Source organism: Bathycoccus prasinos, assembly GCF_002220235.1.
Source record: "Bathycoccus prasinos genomic : Chromosome_10".
NCBI classification, from domain to species: domain Eukaryota; kingdom Viridiplantae; phylum Chlorophyta; class Mamiellophyceae; order Mamiellales; family Bathycoccaceae; genus Bathycoccus; species Bathycoccus prasinos.
Window position 1 is genome coordinate 481,757 of NC_023999.1, and position 24,987 is coordinate 506,743.

Below are 24,987 nucleotides of genomic sequence, written 5' to 3' on the forward strand. Positions count from 1 at the left end.
TCCCTCGCATCAAACAATAACACGCCGACGCGTAATAATGTTGTCTTCGTCTTCACGAAAAGAAGAAACAATCATCGAAGACGACGTCCTCGCGGAACAACGACGCGAGTCCGTCGTGTCCACGTTCCTGGCGCAAAAGCGAGCGGATTTGCAAAAGCTGCGAGACTATTCCACCGATTTCCGAGGGCTGAGAGACATCCACTCGGCGAGACTGTTTCCGCTCTCCTCGTCGAACGAGTCCGTTGGGAAGTGTAGCGCGGATCTGGGATTGTTCTTTGACACGTTAGTGTCGATTGGCGTTTTGTGCGTCGTTTTGAGTTGTTTGACGTTGCACGAGATTGCGATTGACGTGGAAAAATCGAAACTCTCCGGCGAGTACAATGTGGAAGTTTTTCGGACGAGTTCGTCGACGTCGTCGTCGTCTTCATCGTCGTCGTCGTCGTCTTCATCGTCGTCGTCGTCGTCTTCATCGTCGTCGTACGAGTGTTGGAAAAGCTATTACTCGAACGCGGCGAATTTCGTGCTGCGCACGACGCCCGGGTCCAAGTGCGAAGACGCGAAAGCGAGGAGCTTCTACAACTGCCCGACGACGTGTAAATACACGGCGAGGGATGAGGCGGAGTACGACCAATTTTTTACGGGAACGATGACGGAGAGTGCGGTGTGCGATATGATTTTACCGTGCGAGTTTGTGGACGAGACCGTTACCCCCATGTGTTGCGAGGAAAGCGCTTCGCCAGAGCTCGACACGAAACCGTCCTTAGACGTGGGCGTTTTTATCGTCGAAATTTTAGTCGTGTTGGCGTGCACCATTTTTGACGCCGTATATCAAAAAGTGCAATCGGACAAGTTTTTAAAGTACGACATGGAAACGATGACGGTTGGAGATTATTCCGTGTTGGTCAGATTTCTGAATAAAGACGCCACGAGAGAGGAAGTCGGGGAGTTTTTTACCCACTACGGAGAGGTCGCGAATACAGTTTTGATGAAAAACGTTTGCAAGCTCGTGGAATGCGAAAGAGAACTGTGCCGTTTGCGCTTGAGTCGCGCGGAGATAGCGGCGAAGATGAATGCGAAAAAAGAGCCGCAGAAAGGGAGAGCGAAGAATTCTCCTCTAGGAAGATTTCTCTACAGACTGTTGATATTGCGAGGTAGACGAGCGACGGTGGAAAATTTAGTCGCGTTGGACGAGAGAATAGAACAAATGAGGGCGAAAATTCGCGAGATTGAGAAATCGAAAGTTTTAGAGGAAAACACCGGGCAAGCGATCGTTACGTTTAATTACGAGGTGAGCGCGTCGGCGTGCGTAGCTGATCATATTTCAGATGTAGAAGAGTGGTTCGTGCGAAAGCTTCGTAAGGAACCGGATGCGCCAAAGTTTCGAGGAACAACTGCCATTGTCGTCGAAAGAGCGCCGGAACCTTCAGACATTATCTGGAGAAACATGGGATTTAACACCAAAGGTGGTAACGACGATGGGAGTCACAATAGTTTGCTCAGGAATAGACACGTGCACGCGTTCTTCATCATGACTGGAAGTCTCGTTGCGTTTTGCCTCGCGCAATGGTACGCCGAACGGTGGAGGACGCAAATAAGGTTGGACATTCTCAAGAAAACCGCCTTGAGCGGCGGTGAAGTATCAATCTCAGATGCCGACCAGAACGTCTTGCAAGTGCTGAAAATCACGTCCGCGTTGACCATTTCGCTCATCAACGTCATCTTGACGCAAATCGCGAAGGCGGTCAACCACTACGAGCGCTACAAATCGCACTCCATGGCGAACACGATGTTATTGGGAAAATTAGTATTAGTACACGCGTTGAACACCTGTGCGATTCCGATTTTGGTGACGCCGTGTGGTAAGTCTGATGGCGATTGCGAATGGTACACGTCTGGTGGGTTAGTCGACCAAGCGTTTTATTTGCAATTGTTCAACATTTTTACGCCACATTTACTGATTTTAGGGCAATTCATCTTCTCGCCGGGGTACTTTGTGAGAAAATTTCTTGCGCCGTTTGCCAAGACGCAAGCGACGATGGATTATCTGTACTCGCCGCCAGATTTCCCGTTGGCGGAGATGTACGCGCAGTGTTGTAAAACGTTCGCGATGGCAAACTTATACGGTCAAGCGTTACCGATTGGCTATTTATTAGCGGTTGGCGCTTTCATTACGCAATATTGGGCAAACAAGTACACGACGCTACGAATCTCACGTAAACCGCCTAGATTGATGATGTCGTCCACGTATATGGTCTCCAGCGTGATTAAACTCACGACTTTAGCAAACATTTTGTTCGGATATTATTTTTTTTACCGAACAAATACGGATTCAAATTTAGGGACCGCTCGATTATGGACGCTCTTGGCGATTTGGATCGCCGAGGCGGTCATGCCGACCAGATTCACTTTGGGTGTGGGGAAATACGCGGAACAGTTGAGTGAAGTGGCGAAAGGTAGGAAACAATTTGAGCAACGAGGCACGTTTGGGCAACCGTACGTGTCTCTATTGTGCATGGACGAGCAATCGACGATGTCGATATCCGAGGCGGAGACGAAATCCTCGGCGTCCACGCCACCTGTATCGCCGAGAAAACACTTCTTTCAAAGCGCGTTGGGGAGTTTTGCGTTTTCTCAGCGTCAGCGCCCGTCGTCTGACGAGCGTGACGACCAAAACGAGATGAGAGAGGTGGAAACCATTATTAGCGAAGCCGGCATCGATCTAGAGTCAGAGTTGATGGAAGAAGTTGAACACGTTTCGGAAGATAGCGATAGCGATGAAAAAGAAGAAGAAGAAGAAGAGCGACATGTCGCCTCAGATAGCGTAGAAGAAGGAAAAATAGAAACATCTGAACTGGAAGAACACGAGATACGACACAAACGACCGTCGGCGAGAGCTATTACCACAACCATTCCCAGCGCCGCATCGGCGGACAAGAAACGTCTCGAAAAGAAACGCCGGGCGATTGCGAAGGTTTTATTGGATATGGAACGCGCCGCGTTATCGCCGCAATACGCCCCGGACGCTTTAGCCGTCATACCAAACTTGTCGCGAGATGACTTCGCGAGATATTTAAATTACCTTAGTTGCATTTCGCGATGTTCGGCGGACACGCTCGCGCATTCGGCTCGATTGGAGATGTATCATCCACCGGTTCCGAACGAGTTAGACGAGACCATCTTGTTCGATCTGTTCGTCAAAGAGTATCAACTATTTAACACCGTGTTGGAATCCAACAACGCGTTACTCCCCGGTCAGCGGCCTTGGTCGAACGCGGTGAAGACGATGAGAGCCGTTCGCGCTCTTCCCGAAATTGATTGGAAAGTAGAGATGCTGCGAAGGTACAAAGAGAGCCAGAAACGCGCCACGCCGAGTTGGAGAGAGTTTGATTGATACTACATATAAATACATACACGCGCAACAAATACAACTTCCTATAACTGCACCGTCGCATCATTTTATCACGCTATTCATCGGCAAAAACCAACTCTCCGCCTTGGCTCTCGCCGCTTCATTCGCGTCCGCTCTCGCCTTCATCCGCTCTCGACTACAAATAGTCTCCGCTCTTAACACGGAACTCCCGAACACTTTCGGCCGAAACTTTTCCGCCGCTCGCGCGATTCGTGCCTCTCGCTCCTCTTTTTCCTTCGCTTCTTTCGTTTTCATCTCGTACCTGTGCCTCGCAAAATCCATATCGCGTCGCCTTCTCGCCAGCGCTTCCAAAGGCGAACAGATTTTGTGAGAACTTTTACTCTTCATCGCTTCCAACGAAGAATTTCTCTCCCTCTCGGAATTCCTCCTTTTCCTCTCTTCTTCGCGCTCTGAAATTCGTGCCTTCCTCGCTTTTCGGTCTTTCCTCTCCTTTTCTTTCGCCGCCTTCGTTTGCTCCTGCTCTCTCTTCATCCGCAACTCTTCGTTTCGTTTCGAATTCAATTCTTTTTCCCGGCGCCATTTTAAGACGTCGAGCTTTCGATTTTGATTTTGATTATTAAGAGATGAAGAAGAAGAAGAAGAAGAAGAATGTAACAGAAGCGGTAACACTGGTTTCGACGAGGACGCGATGCGCTGTCGGCGTATGCGTTCGGCGAGCTGGGAGACGTATTCGTCTTCGATCATTTTAGTCTTGTTCAGTAAGCTGTTCAGTAGGGGAAATTTTAACGTTTGGCTGTCACTCGAAAGTTTGAAAATTGATACAAAAGCCTTGAGGATGTCGAGAGAGCGCTCGAACATTCTAAAATCTTCTCTCTCAACTGCTACTCTTTTACAACGGTCGCACTGTTACTACTACTACTACTACTACTACTACTACACTACTCTTTGTTGCCGCCGTCGTCTAAATCGTCTGCAACAATGTCGCCCACGCGACCGAGATCGACGTATTGCGGGGAACGCATTTTCACTTGGTCGAATGTGTCTTTCCAGTGTTTTAAATCCGCTCGTTCTTTAAACTGTTCGACTAACTTTGCGGATATGAACCTTCCGCCGAGGTAATGGCGGCACGAGCTTATGATTTCAGCGAGATGTGAGAGGTCAGAGGAAGCGGCGTCGTGAGCTTTCAGGAAGAGTCGCGCGCGTTGTAGAACGCATTTTTTGGGCGCGGTGAGCGAGACGAGCGCGTCCGGGTGAATGCTGTACTGCGTTGGTCCTTCGTTCACGTCGTCTCCGCTGGGAATATCTACGCTCAATACCGTCGTTCTATCCTTTGTCTTTACCATTCGGATCCTCGACACGGCTATGAGGACTTGTTTATACGGCTCGCGAGGCTCGCCTTTGAAGGAGAAACCGAACAGAGCGTCGACGACGACGCGATACTCGAGCAGCTTCGGCTTCTCAAAATCCGGTTCCCCATCCCCATCGACGAGTAAATCTAACTGACCATCTCGTAAAAAACGACATCCCGCGGCTTTACAGGAGTAGTAGAGACCCGTGAAGAGCTTTTCGTTCTTCCAACACCCCCCCGACAACGCCCCCCCAAGCGCAATGTTCAACTTCGGGTGCCAGATATCCACATCAAACCCTCTCAAGGATAAATGTTTCGCCGCGACTAACCCGTCCCCGCCGTTATTCCCGGGTCCGCACAAGAACAGTATCCTCCTCCTTGGTCTTTCTTCTTCCTCCGCATCCTCCTTCCCTTTAATGAACAACATCTCCGCATCCAGAACGTCCGCGACTGCCAAACCGGCGAGTTCCATCAGTTGCTCGAGAAGCCATCCGTGCTCGGTAAAACGCATCAGAGCGACGTCGATTGCTGCTGCCGTCTCCGCGTCCACGTATTTCTTACCCATATTTCGTCGTCAAAGTCAAAGTTTCGGACTTCTCGAGCATCCTCGCATCCTCTTCAGGCTTTGAGTTGTGACACCTTTTCAGTTAAAAGATACGTTTTTCCCCCAAAAGTTTAGTACAAACCCGCAAAACGTACGAAGAGAACAACACGCGCACACGACTCGACGATGAGAGACGCGAGGACGATTCAGACGACGCGAACGATGAAACCATCGTCGTGGTATTTTAAATGAGAGGGATTAAGAGGTGATAAGAGGAGGCGAGAGAGACGAAACGTCCCCCACATTGCTCCTAAGGCCGCGGAAACATCTCAGAGAGAAAATGTCGGAACGAAACGGAGGATCCGGAAGCGAACGGTCGCAAAAGTTCCGCCAAAGTTTCTTGCGAGAGAATAACAACAGCGAAAAGAATAGCAACAACAGCAATAACAACACCGCGGGGTGGAAACGAGAGCGAATCAAACTGTACGAGAAACGATTCCGAAACGAGAAAGAGGATTTGGAGGAGGATTCGGAGACGAATTCGTCTCTGTTCGGGTGGTCGATTTTCAACAGGAGCGGGCATTTTCGAACGACGACGAAGAGCGGTTTTGAGGGCGAGAACAACGGGAGTGGTAAGTATTCTTCCCGGACGGCGGCGGCGGAAAAGGCGTCGAAGAGAGTTGTTGGCGGCGGATCGAGATGGATTGGGAATTTTCACAAGTACGGCTCGCATTCCGGAGCTGGTGGTGATGGTGGTGATGGTGGTGGTGGTGGTGATTCGACGACGCCGAGGTCTCCGTTGGGTTCGTCGTCCTCCCCTTCTTCCGTGGGCGGCGGGACGAAGTCGTCGTCGATTTCGTCGCCGAGGTTAGCCGGGATCGAAGAAGACGCCATACACAATTTTATCGACGAGGAGGAGGAGGATTTGCTTTTTGTGGAAGGTAGAGAAACTATGAATAACACGAACGAGAATACAAGGACGAAGAAATCTTTGTTGCGACCGCCGACCGGCGGCGGCGCCGGGGGATCGTCCTCGCCGAGAGAGTCGGACGGGAAAACGTCTTCAAAATCGGTCACGTTTGGTTTGCCGAAGACGATGAGCGAGAAAGAGCAGAAACGATACGAGCGAAAGAGAGCGAAAGAGATGTCCAAGTATTTAGAAGAAACGACGAAAGCTTTGTATAGCGAGGAGGATCTAAATCAAAACGATGGCGACGATAAGAGTTCATATTTTTCCTCCTTGTTCTTCCGAGATTTTGACGGTTCGTCGGGCTTTGGGTGCCTCCCGAGAACGGCGGTCGTGTTCGCGATGATAGCGAAAGGTTCGTTTGCGTTTGGCGGCGTTTCATACGCTTTGTTCGATCCGAGAGGGAATGCAAAAGTCTTTGGCGATATAGATAACGAAGACGACGGGAATGACAACGCGTTTCGAGCGATTGCTTTATTTGGAGGCGTTCTCGGGGCGATTTTGAGCGGGTATTTGTCCGATCACGCGATTGGGAGGAAAACCGTGCTATCGCTTTCTCCCGGCATAGCGGCGTCGTTGTGGTCGTTTTTCTTTGGCGTGAGTAATTCAAACGGTTCGCTGTGCGACGCCCCACCGTTCGTGCCGGTATTATTCGCGTGCTTGTCTGGTATGACGTGCGCGTCGTGGTACTCGGTCGCGCCTGTGTTGTTGGCGGAAACGGCGCCGGCGCAGATTCGAGGACGCGCGTTTGTTCTGTGCATTGGTTTAGCATCTATTTTAGGCGCGTTCACGATTGGCGAGATACTCAAATTGATCCAACCAGACGACGGTTCGAGCGATAAGTTCTATGTCGTTTTGCTAGTTCTTGCATTCATGGTCACGTGCATGGGCACGTTTATCGCCGCGATTGAATCGCCCAGATGGCTCCTGTCCAGAGGCAGAGTCATCGACGCGCAACACTCGTGCGCGAAAATGAACGGCTCCAACGCTATTGATTCGTTGCATGAAATGCAGGACATCAAAACAGATTTAGATCGAACGTCGCCGGAAGGTAGCACCTCGCGATTTCTCTGGTTCGACTTAATCTCAAAGACGAAACTTTCGTTAGCGACGATCGTGTGTTCCTGCTTGATCGTGATTCAAACCTTTGGCACGTCTTCATTCTATATGTTCACGTATGATGAAACGGATGAAGTGGTGAACAACGCGTACTTGTACGCGTATTTATCCATGCTCGTTGGCATAGTCGTATGCGCGTTTCGGGTGGACGAAACGAAGAGCGGCGGATTTCTACCGCGCGGACGCAAAAGTTTGCTCGTGGCGTCTTTTTTCATTTTGGCGTTGGCGAACGGCGTGCGGTTCATCGTCGCCGTCGTGGACGATGACGGTGATATCGACGAGGACAGTGTGAAGGATGTGAAATCGTCCGTAATTGTATTCTGTAACTGCTTCGGCGCGTTTGGGTACGGCGTCGGCGCTTCTTTTCTACCGTTACTCTTTGCCTCGGAGTGGTTTCCCCAACACGCGAGACAAGCCGCGGTGGCGTCCGCCGCCGCGTTTATGTACGGCGTATTCTTACTCGCCAGCATCACCGAAGAAGCCACGATGAAGTTACTCGGAGACATTCTCGTCTTCCTCGTCAAAGCGATCGTCTGTGTCTTGGGCGTCGTCGTCGCTTTGTACAGCGTCCACGACCCTTCCAACTTCACCTTGGAGATGGCGCTGTACTCGGAATCCGGCGGGAATCTTATCCGTGACGAGAACGAATACCCCGACGACGACGACGTGGAAAAAAACAGACAAAGTAGTAATAAAAAAGCCTACGAGGCTCTCGTAGACCACGCGAGAAACGCGCCGAGGTATTCCAGTTCCGGCCAAAGTTTGCCGCTTCGAGTCAAAACGGGCGAAAGGTCGCCCGGCACGTATAGTAAATAGACGTGACATATTGGCGACGCGTAGTGTACCATATTTTTGTACCAGAACATAGAGTAGAGTAAATAGATGACATGTTGGTGATGCGCATACGTAGAGTAAAGAGATGACGTATTGGTGATGTGTATACCATATTGTAGAGTAAATAGATGTGACGTATTAGTGATCACGTAGTACCAGTATGCCATAAATTTGTATGTACCCTTAACTGTTTAAAAGGCACCCCTCATTCAATAATCATCATCATAAAAAGTTCTTACTTACGACCACAACAATTACTACTACATTCAGAAAAACAATAATGCCATCTGTCGTCTCCATCGTGTATTGCGGCGCGTGAGGGTACGGGTCCAAGTTTCGCGCCATTCAGAGCGCGATACTTTCACAGTACGTCTTTAATGAATTGGATTTTCCCCTACATTTTGCTCACCATCTCTCTCTCTGTGTTTACGAATAAAACAGGTACCCGAAAACTACCATAACCGGCGAAGCGACGCCAACCGCGACTGGGTACTTAGAAGTTACCGTGGACGGCAATTTAGTGCACTCGAAAGATAACGGTGACGGGTACGTGGATAGCGCGGAGAAGATGGAGAAGATCTTGGATGCGGTGGAAAAAGGGAGTCGTTAAAGACTAGGGAGAGAGACCCCTTTTCGGGGCGAGGATACGCGCATACTACGGTGATGAAAAATGATGACGACGATACTACGAAGAAAGTGAACGCTCTGTTGGCAAAAGTTTGCGCTTTTTGAGCAGCAACCAACGGAGCGCGATAATATACCGTTTACTACATTTGGTCATTTTATGTGCGCGCTTCTGTGTGCGAGTTGATTTTGGTTTTTATATTATTACGACTTGACGACTCGACTTAGTATTATTAAATATTTTTGTTGAACACGACGCTCACTGGTACGACGTAATCGACTCTTCGTCGCATGGCTAACGCGTTGGCGGATAAGGATTCGTCTTCTTCGTCTACTCCCCAGTAAAACGCGAGCTTACTTTTCACGATTCTCGTAAACGTCGCTTCGTTGCCGCTTTTCAACGCTTTGGTGTATTCGCTTCGCTCTCGACTAAACGCGGAGGATTTTTCTACGATTGGCTTCAAGACTTCGAGGACGAAGACGAAGTCTTTGGACGGAACGAGCTCACCGTCGACGGTGTAACCGCCGTTTTCGGAGAAAGCCGGGAGTAACGCCGGAAGGAGTTTAACGTTTATGTGTTTGGCCATGCGAACGTAAACGACGCCGCCGCCGGTTTTCTTCCCGCACTCTATAAAGAATTTCGAAAGTTCTTTTTGAATCTCGCCTTTGCGTTCGGCAATTTCTCTCGGGTCGCTCAAATTATTGTTGTTCTTACTTCTCGACGACGTCTTCAAAGAACTTTCGTACGGGTCGTTGACTATTAATCGCTTAAAACACCCTTTCTTTTCAGCCATTTTGAACGGGTTGCGCGTGCTTCCCGGCGCGAGTATGGAATCGAAATCGCTCTGGTCGTCCGAGACTAACGCGAGGACTAACGGTTTGTTACTATTCGCGTTAAAAGTATCGGCCAAGTCGTCGCCGCTTTCGAATCCGCCGCTATTCTCGTCTATACTCCTCCCGCCGTCTCTATTATATCTCGTATTACTCTCTATCTGTTCAAACGCGCACACCGCGGTCCCTCGAAACGCCTCTCGCGTGATTCTTTTCAACTGCGCGCGCGCGAAATCGCACTGAATCGCATCGCACGTAGATTTACCGTAGTTGTCGTACCTTCTCCCACCACCACCACCTGTTGTTCTTTTCAATCCGCTTCCATTGCCTTCCTTTCGAGCGTTCCAAAATTTTAGCGTTCTCACCGCGACGAGCACGAACATATAAATCAACACCCGACCGAGCCAGGATTGAAACCATTCCGATTTCAAGAATCCCGAAGAAGAAGACGACACTTCTTTGATGCTCTTTCTTTCCTCCTCTTTCTTTTTATCTTTCTTCTTCTTCGTCTTCTTTTTCGTCGTCACCGTCGTCGTCTTCTTGGCGGAAGAGGAACCTTCTACCGTTCGCTTTCTCAAAACACCTTTCTCCTCTCTTCTCTTTTCATCTTTGTTCATCTCATCATCGTCATCAAAATCATCGTCGTTTTCCGACGTCGACGACCCAGACGACGTCTTCTCTTTTTTATTCTTCTTCTTTGTCTTCTTCCCTTCTGCGTTGGGGAGGACTCTTTTGTCCGCACCAACGGAGACGACTGCTTCTCCGCTTTTTCCCATCATGTGTCTGAAGTGAATTTGTGTGTGTGTTGTGTGTACACGCGTATAGTACGTCCAAAAGGGCAAAAACGCGCTCTCACTTTTCCTCTTTCTTTTCCTGTCCTCTTTCACTCGCTTTAAAGTCTTCTTCCTCTTCGTCTTCTTCTTCCTCGACGTAAAAGGTAATCAATGCATTCTCCAGGAAACCCCTTCCGTTACCTATACCCTAAGTAATATAAACCCTAAATTAAAGACTTTCCTCTTTTTGTTCCTTTGAAAATTCAAAAATCTGCATTTCGCGACGCGCTTTGAACGCGCGTTGATGACGACGATGACGACTCAAAAATCCTTTTATCACGACTTCGACGACAAGAAGAACGACGACTTTGTTCCTGCGTGTAACAGTAGTAGTGCAACTGCTGTTTTTTTAATAAAACAATCATCGAAAGAATACCAATCGATAAAAGATGCGAGACGAGCGTTAAACGTGATTTCTTTAAACGCGAAAGAGGACATGGATTCGATCGAAAGACAAACGTACGAACAGATTTCAAAGCTCGCGAGAGACGCTTTACGGAAGAAGAAGGAGGAGAAGACGTCGTCGTCTCATTCGTTTTTATTATCGTCGCTGGTAGGGAAGGGAACGCCGCCGAAAGGAGAGAGAGAGGAGAGAGAAGGAGAGAGAGCTTTTTCGCTCGCGTATTTAGAGGCGAGAGAGGAGCGTTCGCCGCCCGGGCAGACAAAGATGGATGATACTTTTGATGATGATGAGAATACGAACGAGGATGATGATGATTTTAAAAAGAAGAGAAGTTCGTTTGATTTCGGATTTAACGACGACGACGCAGAAAGGAGTACGAACGAGTTACCAAAGGCGTTTAAAGTTCCGATGACGGTCCCGCGAGGCGCGTTTAGAAGAAGAGACGAGGAGTATTATTACGGAGGAGGAGAAGACGAGACGTTCGCGTCGTCGTCGTCAGACGATGAAAAAGAGTTTGAGTTTAACCAATCGATGGTCGAGGAGACGCACTTCTCGTCGTCGGTCGCGGCTGAGGCTGAAGAAAATGGAAACGTGGGGGAAAGAGAAGACTGGTGGTTCAACGTGTCGACGCCGGCGCCGGCGATATCTGCCGCGAAAGAAAAAGAAAAGAAGACCGAGGAGCTCACGCCGGAACAAGTTCTCGATCGCTTCGATTTTACCGAGAACAAAGAAGCACCGTTCAACTCCTCCGCCGCCGCCAAATCATCAATATCCGCTTCCCCGTTGTACGCGTCTCCCGCGTACTCGTTCGAAAAGCAATTCGAAGACACGCTCCGGTTTCTAGGCGCCATGGATTTGCGAACGTTCAAAGAGCAACTTCTCGAATCAACGATCGACGCCGTCATCACGGAAGCCTCCGCGAGCACTTTGAGTAACTTAACGAACGGAACGCCCGGCTCGCGAGCCGACGCTTGGCGAACCCGAGTCGACGAGGCGTGCGAAATGCTCGAAAATGCCGGCGCTGAAGCCGCTTCGGAAGCGCTGATGGCGAAAGCGCGAGCGTTAGCCGCCGCGGTTTTGAAACGGCGGTGATTTGAGATTCATTATTATTGGTTTTGGGGTTGCGCTGCGCTTGTATTTTGAAAGAAAAGCTCTTTAATGGGCAGTAGGGTTTAAAAGCTTTTCTTGTTTCACCCCACAAATTTAGTCTCGTCTGCTCTCGTAACAGCATTAGCAGCAGCGAAAGAAGAAGACAAAGAAGAAGAACTCTACTCACGAGAGCATCAAAATGAGAGTGGTCACGGTGGCCACGACCTCTCTGAACCAGTGGCAGTTGGATTTCGTCGGTAACCTCGAGAGATGCAAGAAATCAATCCTCCGAGCGAAATTGAAGAAAGCAAAGTACCGAGTGGGACCGGAGTTAGAACTGACTGGCTACGGATGCGAAGACGCGTTTTTAGAGAACGACACGGTAACACACGCGTGGGAACTAGTTCGAGAGTTGATGATTGACGAACAGTTGCGAGATATTGTCATCGATACGGGTTTACCAGTCATTCACGACGGCGTGAGGTACAATTGTCGACTGTTTTTGTTGAACGGGAAAGTGTTGTTCCTCAGACCGAAGCGAGCGCTCGCCGGGGACGGGAATTATCGAGAGCCGAGATGGTTCACCGCGTGGAGGAAAGAGAAGGTTTTGGAGACGTTCATGTTACCAAAGGTCGTGAGAGAGGTGTTCGGGCAAAAGTCGTGTCCGATTGGAGACGCGTATTTGAAGTTTGAGAACGACGTGCGACTCGGGTGCGAAACGTGCGAAGAGTTGTTTACGCCGAACGCGCCGCACATTGATTTGGCATTGAATGGAGTGGAGATTATTTCGAACGGGAGCGGGAGTCATCATCAGTTGAGAAAATTAAATCAAAGAGTGGATTTGATTGAATCCGCGACGAAGAAGAGTGGGGGGTGTTATTTGTATAGCAATCAGAGAGGGTGCGACGGAGGACGGTTGTATTACGACGGGTGCGCGTTGATTTCGTTAAATGGTGAAATTTTGAAGCAAGGAGAACAGTTTTCGGTGGAAGACGTGGAAGTGAGCGTCGCGAGAGTGGATTTGGACGAGATTGTGTCTTTTCGAGCGGCAGTAGCGAGTCAACAGGTGGAGATGGCGGGGAAGAAAGAACCGAAGTACCCGTTCGTGGAGGTGGATTTCGATTTGTGCGACGATGACGATATGAATTTGGGCGAGGCGCGGTTATCCCGAGCGATTGAGGTGAGATATCACGAACCAGAAGAGGAAATCGCGCGAGGTCCGGCGTGTTGGATGTGGGATTACCTTCGACGGTCCGGTGCGTCTGGGTTTTTGTTGCCGCTTTCTGGCGGCGCCGATTCGAGCTCCACCGCGGCGATTGTCGGATCCATGTGTCAAATTGTCTGTAAAGCGATTGAAGACCAGGCGACCAATAGTATAACTAGCACAAATGAAGTAGAAGCAGAGTGCAGACGAATCTGCAAGTTTACCGCGGAAGAATCCATCTCACCGACGAAAATGGCCAACGCGCTTTTCAGCACCGTGTATCTTGGCACGGACAACTCGAGCGAAGATACGAGGAAACGCGCTAAAGACTTGGCGGAAGAGGTTGGTGCGAAGCACTTGAGCTGCTCCATTGACACTGTTGTTGCCGCAATCGTCGCGTTCTTTGCCTTGGTTACCGGGAAAACGCCCAAATTCAAACTCTTTGGAGGTACGAACGCCGAAAATTTAGCCATGCAAAATATTCAAGCGCGCGTGAGAATGGTTTTGGCGTTTCTCTTCGCGCAATTGCTCCCGTGGGTGCGTGGTCAGAACGGCGGATTTCTCCTCGTTTTGGGATCTGCCAACGTAGACGAAGGTTTGCGAGGCTATTTGACCAAATACGATTGCTCGAGCGCGGATATCAATCCAATCGGCGGCATCTCAAAGGTGGATTTGAAGAAATTCCTCGTTTGGGGCGCCACGCACTTGGGGTACCCGACGTTGGCGGAAGTCGAACAAGCGCCACCAACGGCTGAGCTCGAACCGATTACGAAGGAGTACATCCAATGCGACGAAGTAGACATGGGGATGACGTATGATGAGCTCGGGACGTACGGCCGATTACGCAAAATTGGAAAACTTGGACCGGTATCCATGTTTCGTCGATTATGCGGCGAGTGGAGTTCGGCGGATCCGTCCGCGAATCGACAGGCGTTGAAACCTCGGGAAGTCGCCGAAAAAGTGAAGAAGTTTTTCTTCTATTATTCCTTAAATAGACACAAGATGACGACGATTACGCCGACATATCACGCCGAGAATTACTCTCCGGACGATAACCGATTTGATTTGCGACCGTTTTTGTACAACGTCAAATGGCCATGGCAATTTCAGAGAATAGATGCGATGGTTGCAAAAGCCGAAGCGATGTAGTTTCAACGACTTGTTCGTACTAGGTATGTGTATATGTGCTGTAAGCGTTACAAACTATTTATTTGCATGTATTACTCGTAGCTGCTGCGTGTGTTGATTGTTACTTCATTTCTTTGTCGTCCATATTTTCTTCAGTATGCCAACGCCAAAGCCGTTCCCTTTCTTCTTGAGTAGTTCGTCCTTCTTTGGCTGCTGTTGACCGGCATCGGCCAACTTCTCAATATCTTTCTTCGTCAAAACGCCGCCCCGCGCCAACCGGTTTGCCGGGATTTTCGCGCATCGCGAGCAAAAGTACGTTTTACAATTCTCGTTGCCTTTTTCCGTGCGGTACCAGTCGCCGTACGGCGTCGTCTTGGATCGGCACGTCACGCACGTTCGACCGTCCCGGTGAGCCACTTCCGTACTCCCCGCTGGCAGTTTAGGACGCTTCCGAGTCGGTTGCTCGACTTGCGGTACTTTCGAAGTTGGCGGCGTGGGCGTGACTGACTTTCGTTTCTTGGTGCTCGAGTGCACTTTAGTATTCTTGTCGGTTTCTGTGTTATGTCGAACGACGATTCCAGAGAATCCGGGCGGTGGCTGACGAAATTGAAGGTCTTCCGGTAACATCGCAAAGAGTTCGTATTCCGTTTTGCATTTGTGCTCTGGTCTCTTCAACATCTCTTTAACGAACTTCTTGCGTCCGTTTGACCGATACAGCGCTTCGCGAATGCGCTCTTCTTTCGGCGTATCCGATGGCATGTTCGCAACGAGCGAAATCGATGGCATACTCGAAACGGATTGTCGCGCGTGTGGATGGTTAGGAGCTGACATGACTTCCATTTGAGTGTTGTACGAAGGAATCGGCGAAGGAGTCGGCTTTTTCACCACTATTGCCGGCGGTTTCTGTACGCTCGCTGGGAGAGAAGGAGACCGATGGGATCCTGCACCCTTAGGTCTTGGTTGTAAATCTTTCGGTAATTGCGAAATGAGTTCCTCGTCTGTTTTGTTTTTGTTCTTCTTAAGATTTCTCAAAGCAGCTAGCGCTCTCAATCGGTTCCGCGACCGTTGGGCCGATTTTCGATTGTTTTGTTTTTTCGTATCAAGAGAAGGAGGAAGAGGAGGTGGTGGTGGTGGTGGTGGAGGAGGAGGAGGAATTATCGACGGTGGTGGACGAGGACGCGGCGGCGGTGGAGGCATTGCTTGCGCCGCTGGCATGACCTTTTTCACGACCGCAGACTCATCCACTGGCGTGAATCTTGCCACCGGCAATCTCACGCGCACCTTTGTCTCCGGCGGTGGTAGCCAACACGTGGATAATGTTTGTGCTTCGGCGTCGAGTCCTGAAGTTGCCGAGACGCGCTTCTCCCACTCTTGTTCGCTGCTCCACTTGTTCTTTTTGTCGCTGATGGTGACGTTGTCGATGGCTTTCGCTTCTTCCGATTTCGTCTTTTTCGGAAGTTTGTCAAACACGCGACTAAGAAGTTCATCGAGAGATAATCTTGAGCCGCTGATTTCGTTGCGAATATTCGCGTGATAACGTTCGAAGCACAAGCGACAAAAGCAATCAATCGACTTGATGGGCTCTGGCGTGTAGTTTTCTATCGTTTCATCCACGCAGCCGCAAGCGACGCACGGATGCGCTTCCGTGCACGTCAAGCTTTCTTTCTGCGCTTCTCTCTTCGTACACGCGGGGCAAAACCATCTCGATGCCGCCGGAACGCGAGCTAAGCCTATGCAATACGTGTGATGTCCCGCATCGCATCCATCGCAAAGGACGAGTTTCTTCGGATTGTTGCCTTTTAAACACGAGACACACTTGATGAGATCTTCGTCGTCGTCTGCGTCGTCGTCCGATTGAAAAGCCGCTTCAATCGGCCCAGTTTTAATCTTTTGCGAATGCGCACGATGCGACGACTGTTGGTGTTGTTTCTTGACGACTTTATTCTTCGGCGTCGGCGCGACGATAGCAGTTCTCGGGGGGCGAATTTTTGGTCTCGGCGCCGGCCCAGAAGTACTGAATGTATAATTTGCCACCGTCGTTCTCGCTTCGGACATGTCGTATCGAATTACGCCGTTTGACGTCGTCAACGCTTGACGAATCTTATCCGCGGAGAGAACTGATCTTTCCGGTCTCCCCGGGCGACAAAAGTTTGCGTAGCATCGATTGCACGAGTACTTTCCGTCAACCCTTTCATTTTTCTCGTTTCGCATGAAATACCACCCGGCCAACGACGTTTGATCTGCCGCGCATATGCAGCACTTGCGACCTTTCTTGTTGTGATTTCGTTGCGCTGGCGTCAAAAACGAACGATTCATTATGGTGGTGGTGGCGGCGGCGGCGGTGGTGGTGGTAGTAGTAGTAGCGTCATCATCTCTTTCCTCCACGCACAATTCTGGAAACATTTTCCTCTTCTCCGCGACGAAGCAATCTTTGCACAAGAAATCGTGAACGTTCATTTTCGATCGAAAATACAAGTTGGTCTCCCACGACTTGCTGCAGACCACACATCCGTGTTTTTTAAATCCTTCCAACTCGACGCGATAACAGTTGTGACATAAAGACGCGCCGTAGACGGTTTTACTCATCCCCCACTGCGATCGCGACTCGGGATCTTTCGGACGTTCGCAACAGGCGCACCAATCTTTCGAGTACTCCTTCGCGCCTTCTGGGGGCGGTAAAATGGCAATACCGTACGTCGTCTGCAGAATAGACGTTCTCGCCCATTTCGGGGCGTTCTTTAATCGAACGCCCGCGCGATTCGCGAGAAACTTGGACTTGTTGTTGTTGTTTGATTCCTCTTTTTTCACCTTTTCTCGTTCTTGGCGTAAATTCAAAATGTACTTTTCATAATCCACTCGGTAACATTTCAAGCACAACGTGTCTCCGTTCGCGCCCTCGTAATAATTCCTCGGATTTTGCGTCTTAGCATCGGTATTATCTTCCTCTCCGCGCTCGCTCTCTTCGTCGCACCTCGCGCAATTCGACCTCGCCGCGTACTCTTGCGTTGCTTTCTTCAAAGTCTCCACGTGACAGTCCTCGCACGTCAACGTGATTACCGTCCCTATCACTTCGTTCGTTTTCCTCCCTCGCGCGTCCGTCGCGCGATTCTCTACTTCATGCTCGTGCCATCTCGTACTTCTCGTCGCGTCGCAGTTCTCACACGCTCTCGCCCCTCCATCCGCGCTTCCGTCGTTATCGATGCAATCGTCCTCGCTCTCGTCCGAGTCGTCCATAATCTCCTCAAAACTCATATTCATCAAATCTTCGTTCACGGACTCTTGCGCGTTGCCCGAATCTCCATCCGTGCTGATGTTGTTGTTGTTGTTATTATTATTATTATTGATAGTATTCAATTGCCTATGCTGCTGTTGTTGCTGTTGCTTTATCATGTGCACTTTCTGTTGCTCTAACATCAAAACCTGCTTCCGCGCCGCCATCTTCCTCGCCCTTCGCGACTGGTGCAGTTGCGCTCGCGCGTCGCCTCTGCGTTGCGCCCCCCTTTGAACCCCCCTTTCAATCCGCTCCAAAATCCTCCCAGTTTTCGGATCCACCTTGGCGCCAATCTCTTTCGGCATCGCGTTCAGAACGTCTTTTTTAAACGACTCCTGTATCGCGTGTTCTTTTTCTTTTTGCTCTTTTATGCACTGGTTCAAGTGCTCTTGCGTGATGTGGTAATCCTCCTCAACATCATCATCCTCGTCGACAAAAGCACCGTTACCACGACAATTACTCCCAATCCGTAAACTCCTCTCGTTCCTCCTCTTCAAATTCAAGGCGCATCGTCTTTGCACCTCCACTTGCGCGCTCAACTCCCAGGGTAAGCGACGGAATTCGCAATCCGCTCTTTGGCACGACGTGTGGACGCGACACTTTGAATCATTCAAAGTAACCCCACGCTTCGCGGCGCTCACATCGGGGTCCCCCAACGCGAAGACAGTCCTCGTCGCTACGGCTTTTTCTGTTGCCGTGGTGGTGGTGGTGTTGTTGCGAGTCGTAGTGGTCGTATTTTGCGGGAGTACTACTGGTGGGCACAAAAGGACTCGATGATGATCATCCTCCGCGGGGGTGGTCGTCATCCTCCTCTCTTTCTCCCTCGTGTTTTCTGTCGTTTTTGGTCTCCTTTTTTCAAATTTTTTTCAAATTTTTTCATTTCAAAGAAACGCTTAAAATTTCGGATCTCATTAAAAAAAAAACATTAGATACAAATATATAACACGCACACCGCTTTGCGCTGCTGTCGTTGTTGTTGCCGTTTGGAGGAGGAGGAGGAGGAATTAGTGGTGGTATCATCAAATAATGGCGGTGTTGGAAGAAATCCCCAACGCGTCGACGAACACCACCGGCACTCATTTCGACCAGATGACGACGGAAGCGTTGAAACGAGAGGTGGAACGATTGGAACAAGAATTGAAGCAACAAGATCAGCAGGAGAAGTTAAACTCGATGAAACAAAACGCGGTTCAGAAACGGTTCCAAGAGGCGAGAGAATTAGCGATGGAGGCGAAGTTTCGCCCGGCACGATTGAGGACGGAGATGAAAGACGAGGAGATCGAGGAGAGAGGGAAAGGCGTGGTGTTTGGGGAGATCGATGCGACCGACGAGAAGAATATGGAAGAGCTGGAAAAGCAAGGCGTGGCGATGGAAGACGTGGTAACTTTACCGCCACAGTGGCAACCGACGGATAAACCGGCGCAGTATATTCCAGAGAACGAGTTGAAGTATACCAACGGAGACGTGTATAAAGGCGAAACCGTCGATCAGATTCGACACGGGAAAGGGATACATCAGTGTTCCAACGGCGACGTGTACGACGGGAACTGGTCGGAGGATAAACGACACGGACTCGGGACGATTACGTTTACGAGCGGGATGACCTATACCGGGGACTGGGTGGACGATAAAACTTGTGGATACGGGAAGTGCACGTATGCCAACGGGGACGTGTTTGAAGGCGAGTGGAAGAACGATCATCGATGGGGGTGGGGGAAGCACGAGTGGCGATCGAGCACGGGCGATATCTACGAAGGCGAATGGTTCGACGATATTCCCGAAGGTGAAGGGATAATGGTGCACATGGAAGACGGCAAAGAACAAGCGACGTTCCAAGGCTCGTTTTTGAACGGGTTTAGGAAACACGGGACATATTCGACGAAAGATGGGACGGTGGAGTACGTCGGCTCGTTCGCCGAAGGGGATTTGCGACACGGGAAGGGGATTTTCTTCGCGCGCGGGTATTACAAGTACGACGGCGATTGGAAGTTGGATAAACGAGACGGGAAGGGAAAGTGCAGTTACGACAACGGAGCTGGGGAGTACGACGGGGGGTGGAAAGACGACATGCGACACGGGAAAGGTATCATGTTTATACCGAACGAGTACGAATACGACGGCGCGTGGAAGGAGGATCGCGAAGAAGGGAAAGGCACGGCAAAGTATTTGAAAGCGAACGAGAAATACGTCGGTGCGTTTAAAGATGGCGCTCCGAGTGGCTATGGGAAACGATTATATAGCGACGGAAGTATCTACGAAGGCGAATTCGAATACGGCGTGAGATCTGGTCGCGGCGCGTTTACGAACAAAGAAGACGGGTCGAAATACAGAGGTGAGTGGAAAGGCGATAAGAAGAACGGGTACGGAGCGTGTCAATTTAGCGACGGCACTGTTTTCAGAGGGGAGTGGAAAGACGATTCATGGGTGCAATCGACCGCGTGCCCGAAGAAGACGAAAGTCTTCGGCAACGGCATCGTGTCCGCCGTGGCGGGCGCCAACGCCACGTTCGGCATCGAGGCGAGAGACGAACTGAACAACAAAAGGTTATCCGGAGGAGACATTTTTCGCGTGGTATTGACGCTTATAGATGATGATGATGATGATGGCGGTGGTGGTGATAATGACGGTAATGATCAAGTTGAGAAAGTAGTGGAATACGGCGTGGTCACGGATAACGATGACGGGACGTATTCGATTAGTTACTCGTGCACCGTCGCCGGAACATACGCGTGCGATATTACCATCGGCGACGACGAACACGTCGCAAACTCACCGTACTCGAATCTTATTGTAGCTCCTGGACAAGCGCACGCGCGAAAGTGTAAGATTCGCGGTGACGGTTTGAAAGTGGCGCAACGCTTCGAAGAGGCTTCGTTCATCGTCGAGTGCCGAGATTCGAACGAAAATCTGTGTGCGTCGCCGTTAGAGAATCAAGTGCGGATTTTCGTACGCATCACCGACGCCAGCGGAAACGAAATTCAATTAGTTAAGCCAATAGGAGTGGAGGATACCGGTCGTGGAAGTTACGAAGTTCGGTACACGCCGCAAAAATCCGGATTTTACGTCGTGAACGTTTTCGAGAAGAAAAACGGCTTGAACGCGCCTACAATTTTGCTCGGGAATTCTCCGTATTCCATGCGCGTGAAGGATGCCGGTCAATTAAGCGAAGCACCACCGACAGAAAAATTACCATCGACGACGACGACAACGACGACGAACGGTAGTAAAGAAACAGAAGAAGAAGAGTTTGCGAAATTCGGCGCCGGTAACATCGCGCCACCGCCGAGGGATCTCGCGCGAGACTGGCTCGATATCGCTAGATCCGATTACATCTCCGTCGATAAGAACGATTTCGGCTTCGATTCCTCCTCTGAGGAAGAAGAAGATGAAGACGAAAAGTTTGCGCGCGAGAATCCGGACACGCCCGTCATTACAAACTTGGAAGACGTGTACAAGGTGCCAAGACTGAACAAAATGTTGGCGGAGAAACGCGCTCGAGAACAGGCGAAGAAAGTGGAAACGATGAAGAATCGTTTGGAAACGAAAGAAAAGGCGAGGCAGTTAAAAATGTTAGCCGGAGGTGAGGAGGATTCGAACGCGAAGACGACTTCGTTGGGTGGTTTGGACTAAGAGGAAAAGATGAAGATGTGATGGCTTCCCCTAATTTTCGTACTACGATATGACTCTTTCTCTTCTAAATTACACGGTATTAAATTTTACAAACGACAACACCTCTGCGCTAATATTTGGCCTAATTGATTTTCTATTGTTCCTCCTCTTCCTCTTCTTCGTTGAAGCTCAAAACGCCACCATCGTTTTTCTTCTTGCTCTTTTTCTTCTCCTTCGCGTTGCCGTCGATTCTATTCTTTCGCTTCTTCGCTCCGCCAATCTCTTTCGTCTCTTTTTTAGCTCCCACTGATGATGCCTTTACCGACGACGACGACGCGTTACTCTTAAACTTGAACAACCCATTTTCAATCGCTTTTTGTTCCTGTTTTTGTGCCTTGTTCATTTTATCCTTCAAATCATCATTCAATGGGTCTAGTTTAAACGCTCTCGCGTACGCTTTGGCGTGCGTGGTCAAATCATCCAAAGCCAAACTCGCGACTGCTAATCTCACCCATCCTTTCGCCCACTCCCCTCGAGACCTCTCTATGCTTTCCAGCGCGTCTCTCTTTGCCAACTCAAACTGTCCTAACTTCACGTACGCCGCCGAGCGATTAGAGTAATAGATGTGCGAGTTATCCTCCGCCGCGGAGATGACCGCTCCCGCTTTTTCTCGCAACGCGATGCACTTCGTAAACATATCCGCCGCCCGTTCGTACTCTCCATTCTGAAAGCATCTATTCCCGCTACCTTTTAAAGTTAAACATTGCTCTTCTATCGATTCTTTCGTGTTGTTTTCTTCTTTGCTCGTCATTGGGGTCGTCCCGAAGCCTCTCCTGCGTTCTCCCAACAAGTCTTCCTCCTCGTCTCCAATACCTCGCAATTCCTCCTCCTCGCGGGGACGAACAATCGCGTTCCCGACGAGCAAATCCGCGTGTTTCTCTAAAAATTTCGGCACCACTCGTTCGTATTTCAAGTTCGTTCCTTTTACGCCACCGCCGCCTTCGCCTCCGCCTTTGAATCCTCCTCCTCCTCCTCCAAATCCGGATGCATTCTTTCCCCGACTGGATGCATCCTCAGACGCTTCGAATCCTCCGTATTGGTCTTCCAATTGGTGCGTTTTCTTTCCGCCTCTCGCCATTTTTCATGTATATATGCACGCACGCGTCTTCTGAGATGGTGGTTCGTGCGAATTTTGCGTTTACCTGCGTGTGTGTGTGTATAAATCAGCGCTTAAGAGTGTCGCATTGTGTCGTTTATCCAATTCCAATTCAGTCAAAACACCGCACAATAACAACCAAAATGGATGTCTTCGACGACACTCTGGGGTTGAAAAACATCCCGCGCTCACCTCAATACAACAATAATAACACCGAGCATCCGAACAACTGCGTCCTGTGCTTTTGCGGCCTCCCAGGGAGCGGGAAAACGACGGTATCTCTCGAATTGCAAAAACTCTGCAACCTCCACGGGATACCGAACGCGCGGATACGATTCGATGAATACGAGAAGAAAGAATACGAGAAGTTAGATACTGGTGAGAATACGACTCAGTTGAAGGGTATGAAAAAGAAGTTTGAACCGGAAAGTTGGAAACGCGCGAGGGATGCGTGCTTTCGCGCGGTGAGAGATGCGTTGGATGATGCTGACGATGGAAACGAAGGAGGAGCTTCAGGCGCGTTGGTTATCCTAGATGATACGATGCACTATAAATCGATGCGACGAGAGGCGTATCGATACGCGAGAGAGTTTCGAGCGGCGTTTATAGTCGTTCACGTGGACGTGAGCGAGGAGGAGTGTTGGATGAGGAATAGTAGGAGAGACGACGGGGACGTGTTGAAAGTGCCGCGAGAGGCGTTCGAGAGGTTGGCGGCGGCATTCGATCGGCCGGGGAAAGGCGGGTACGACGCGGACGAGGCGTTCGATAAGAATTATATGGTGGTGAAGCCACCGAAGAAGGGAAGTGGTGGTGGTAGTGGTAGCAGTAATAATACTAGTAGTAGCAACATCGAAGAAGAAGAAAAGGAATACGCGGCGTTCTGCCAATCGCTCCTGGACGAAATCTACGCTCGATGGCTCACCGACGAAACGCCTCGACGCAAAGACGAGCTCGATTTACTCAAACTCAAACGCGAACGCTCCGCCACCGATCGCGTCATCACCGCCGCCAACACAGTCCACGACGTCGACGTCCAAACGAGGAAACTCACGACCGAGTTTATGAAAAAAATCTCCCTCTCTTCTTCCTCAAAATCTGGAGCGGCGGCTCCGTCCTCCAAGGTCCTCGCCGAACGCGTTCGCCGAGCGCGTCTCGACGCGCTCAACCTCTGTCGAGAAGAGACGAAATTTGACGCCAGAAAAGACCAACACGTCGTTAAAGAAGAGAATAATAACGATGATGATGATGCAGAAAAGTATATCGGTTTGTTTCGGGAGATGTTGAAGAACATCGAGAGTAGCGCCGTAGAGAATAACTTTGAGTAGTCCTTTGTTTTAAGACGATTGATTAATCTTCACTTTTTAACAAAAGAAATTGAATCGCAAAAGAACACAACTTAACAAACACAACACCATGGTCTTCTTCGTCCCTAGATTCGCGATGCTGACGACGCTTTTCGCGATGACGGTATCACCGCCTTCGCTTTTTGGTCGCAATGGCTTGAGCGAAAACGTATTTGTCGAAGCCATTCGAGTTCCTGATTTTACTTCCGGAATGAAATCGAAATTTTCCATGCTCGCTCCCCGCGCGTTTACCAAGAAGAATAAGAACAAAGACGAAGATTTACTGGATGCGGCGTACGTGGACGAGAAAATCGTCGGGTGGGACGCCGTGAGCAACCAACCGATCTACGACGAGAATTGGAACTCGAATAAACAGCTGTTGGAAAAGTATAATCCAGGGAGCACGGAGCGAGCGGATCTGCCGTCGTACACGCACGTCCCATCGAAAGAAGAGGAGCAAGATTGGCTGTACAAAGGGAGCGAAAACGCGGAATTGATGAAAGAGTACGAGCGACGGAAAAAAGTCACGGAGGCACCCCCAGCGCCGATTTTACAAGGCGAGACGACGAAATCAGTGGACGAAGCGTTGTTATCGGGGATGTCGCCGGAAGAGAGAGGGAAGATGGACAAGAGTTTAACCGCGTTTCAACGGAAGGTGATGAACGCGATGTTGGGCGGAAGTCAAGCGGGATCGGACGATTGTAACGTGGATGCGGTCAAGGCGGGGTTTTTGACAGATCGACAAATGCGGCATTTGAAAGAGGATAAGGCGAAAATAGGGAAGGATTCGTTCGTACACGCGGCTGGGAAGTTGTCTAAAGGAGCGCACTTACAGAGAAAGTTGGAGTCGGACGAGGAAATGCGAGCGTGCGTGGACGCGGTCGTGGTAAACGACATGTGCGATCGAGCGGCGGCGGGCGCGTATTTGAATAAAGTTTTGAGACAAGCCGAAGGCATGTGGAAGAAGATGCAAGGCACATCAATCAGAGATCACGCGAGATACGAACCGTTAAACGAAAAAGCGGTGTTAGCCAGAGACCGGTGGGGAGCGGCGAAGAAGTGCGTGGACGTGATGATGCCCGGGTATTGGAGAGAAACTGTGGCGAGCGAAAAATATAGAAAGAGAGAAGAAGGTATTTCGGAAGCCTCGAGAGTGTTCAAGGCGATGGGCGGTATGGAGAAAGGTAAAGTCAAAATTAACGGCAAGAAGATACACACGTGATCGATCGCGCGTCTCTTTCGCGTTATTATTATTATAAATTGAACGCAACACAACAATTTAATTTGGACTACATGTACGTATAACTACAACAA

The 24,987-nt window shown here is 49.9% G+C and overlaps 12 protein-coding genes across 12 annotated transcripts; 7 read left to right on the forward strand and 5 right to left on the reverse strand.

Moving 5' to 3' along the window:
* Window positions 1-37: 37 nt before the first annotated feature.
* Bathy10g02580 (predicted protein) lies at window positions 38-3,391 on the forward strand (the record flags this gene model as incomplete). Its single annotated transcript, XM_007510462.1, has 1 exon — window positions 38-3,391. The coding sequence occupies one exon, from the start codon at window positions 38-40 to the stop codon at window positions 3,389-3,391; it is 3,354 nt and encodes a 1,117-aa protein (XP_007510524.1).
* Window positions 3,392-3,451: 60 nt separating this feature from the next.
* Window positions 3,452-4,228, reverse strand: Bathy10g02590 (unknown protein; the record flags this gene model as incomplete). Its single annotated transcript, XM_007510541.1, has 1 exon — window positions 3,452-4,228. The coding sequence occupies one exon, from the start codon at window positions 4,226-4,228 to the stop codon at window positions 3,452-3,454; it is 777 nt and encodes a 258-aa protein (XP_007510603.1).
* Window positions 4,229-4,308: 80 nt separating this feature from the next.
* Window positions 4,309-5,283, reverse strand: Bathy10g02600 (putative apolipoprotein A-I binding protein; the record flags this gene model as incomplete). Its single annotated transcript, XM_007510681.1, has 1 exon — window positions 4,309-5,283. One exon carries the CDS (start codon window positions 5,281-5,283, stop codon window positions 4,309-4,311), a length of 975 nt encoding a protein of 324 aa, XP_007510743.1.
* A 319-nt stretch (window positions 5,284-5,602) lies between these two features.
* Window positions 5,603-8,792, forward strand: Bathy10g02610 (unknown protein; the record flags this gene model as incomplete). The annotated part of the gene is made up of 2 exons (XM_007510687.1): window positions 5,603-8,151; window positions 8,624-8,792. 2 exons carry the CDS (start codon window positions 5,603-5,605, stop codon window positions 8,790-8,792), a joined length of 2,718 nt encoding a protein of 905 aa, XP_007510749.1.
* A 247-nt stretch (window positions 8,793-9,039) lies between these two features.
* Bathy10g02620 (predicted protein) lies at window positions 9,040-10,254 on the reverse strand (the record flags this gene model as incomplete). Its single annotated transcript, XM_007510477.1, has 1 exon — window positions 9,040-10,254. One exon carries the CDS (start codon window positions 10,252-10,254, stop codon window positions 9,040-9,042), a length of 1,215 nt encoding a protein of 404 aa, XP_007510539.1.
* Window positions 10,255-10,723: 469 nt separating this feature from the next.
* On the forward strand, window positions 10,724-11,965 carry Bathy10g02630 (unknown protein; the record flags this gene model as incomplete). The annotated part of the gene is made up of 1 exon (XM_007510619.1): window positions 10,724-11,965. The coding sequence occupies one exon, from the start codon at window positions 10,724-10,726 to the stop codon at window positions 11,963-11,965; it is 1,242 nt and encodes a 413-aa protein (XP_007510681.1).
* A 196-nt stretch (window positions 11,966-12,161) lies between these two features.
* NAD_synth (glutamine-dependent NAD synthase) lies at window positions 12,162-14,315 on the forward strand (the record flags this gene model as incomplete). Its single annotated transcript, XM_007510759.1, has 1 exon — window positions 12,162-14,315. One exon carries the CDS (start codon window positions 12,162-12,164, stop codon window positions 14,313-14,315), a length of 2,154 nt encoding a protein of 717 aa, XP_007510821.1.
* A 105-nt stretch (window positions 14,316-14,420) lies between these two features.
* Window positions 14,421-18,371, reverse strand: Bathy10g02650 (SNF2 super family; the record flags this gene model as incomplete). The annotated part of the gene is made up of 1 exon (XM_007510791.1): window positions 14,421-18,371. One exon carries the CDS (start codon window positions 18,369-18,371, stop codon window positions 14,421-14,423), a length of 3,951 nt encoding a protein of 1,316 aa, XP_007510853.1.
* Window positions 18,372-18,591: 220 nt separating this feature from the next.
* Window positions 18,592-21,195, forward strand: Bathy10g02660 (hypothetical protein; the record flags this gene model as incomplete). The annotated part of the gene is made up of 1 exon (XM_007510588.1): window positions 18,592-21,195. The coding sequence occupies one exon, from the start codon at window positions 18,592-18,594 to the stop codon at window positions 21,193-21,195; it is 2,604 nt and encodes an 867-aa protein (XP_007510650.1).
* A 133-nt stretch (window positions 21,196-21,328) lies between these two features.
* On the reverse strand, window positions 21,329-22,312 carry Bathy10g02670 (predicted protein; the record flags this gene model as incomplete). Its single annotated transcript, XM_007510548.1, has 1 exon — window positions 21,329-22,312. One exon carries the CDS (start codon window positions 22,310-22,312, stop codon window positions 21,329-21,331), a length of 984 nt encoding a protein of 327 aa, XP_007510610.1.
* Window positions 22,313-22,473: 161 nt separating this feature from the next.
* On the forward strand, window positions 22,474-23,655 carry Bathy10g02680 (unknown protein; the record flags this gene model as incomplete). Its single annotated transcript, XM_007510578.1, has 1 exon — window positions 22,474-23,655. The coding sequence occupies one exon, from the start codon at window positions 22,474-22,476 to the stop codon at window positions 23,653-23,655; it is 1,182 nt and encodes a 393-aa protein (XP_007510640.1).
* Window positions 23,656-23,791: 136 nt separating this feature from the next.
* Window positions 23,792-24,895, forward strand: Bathy10g02690 (unknown protein; the record flags this gene model as incomplete). Its single annotated transcript, XM_007510628.1, has 1 exon — window positions 23,792-24,895. One exon carries the CDS (start codon window positions 23,792-23,794, stop codon window positions 24,893-24,895), a length of 1,104 nt encoding a protein of 367 aa, XP_007510690.1.
* Between the last annotated feature and the right edge of the window lie 92 nt (window positions 24,896-24,987).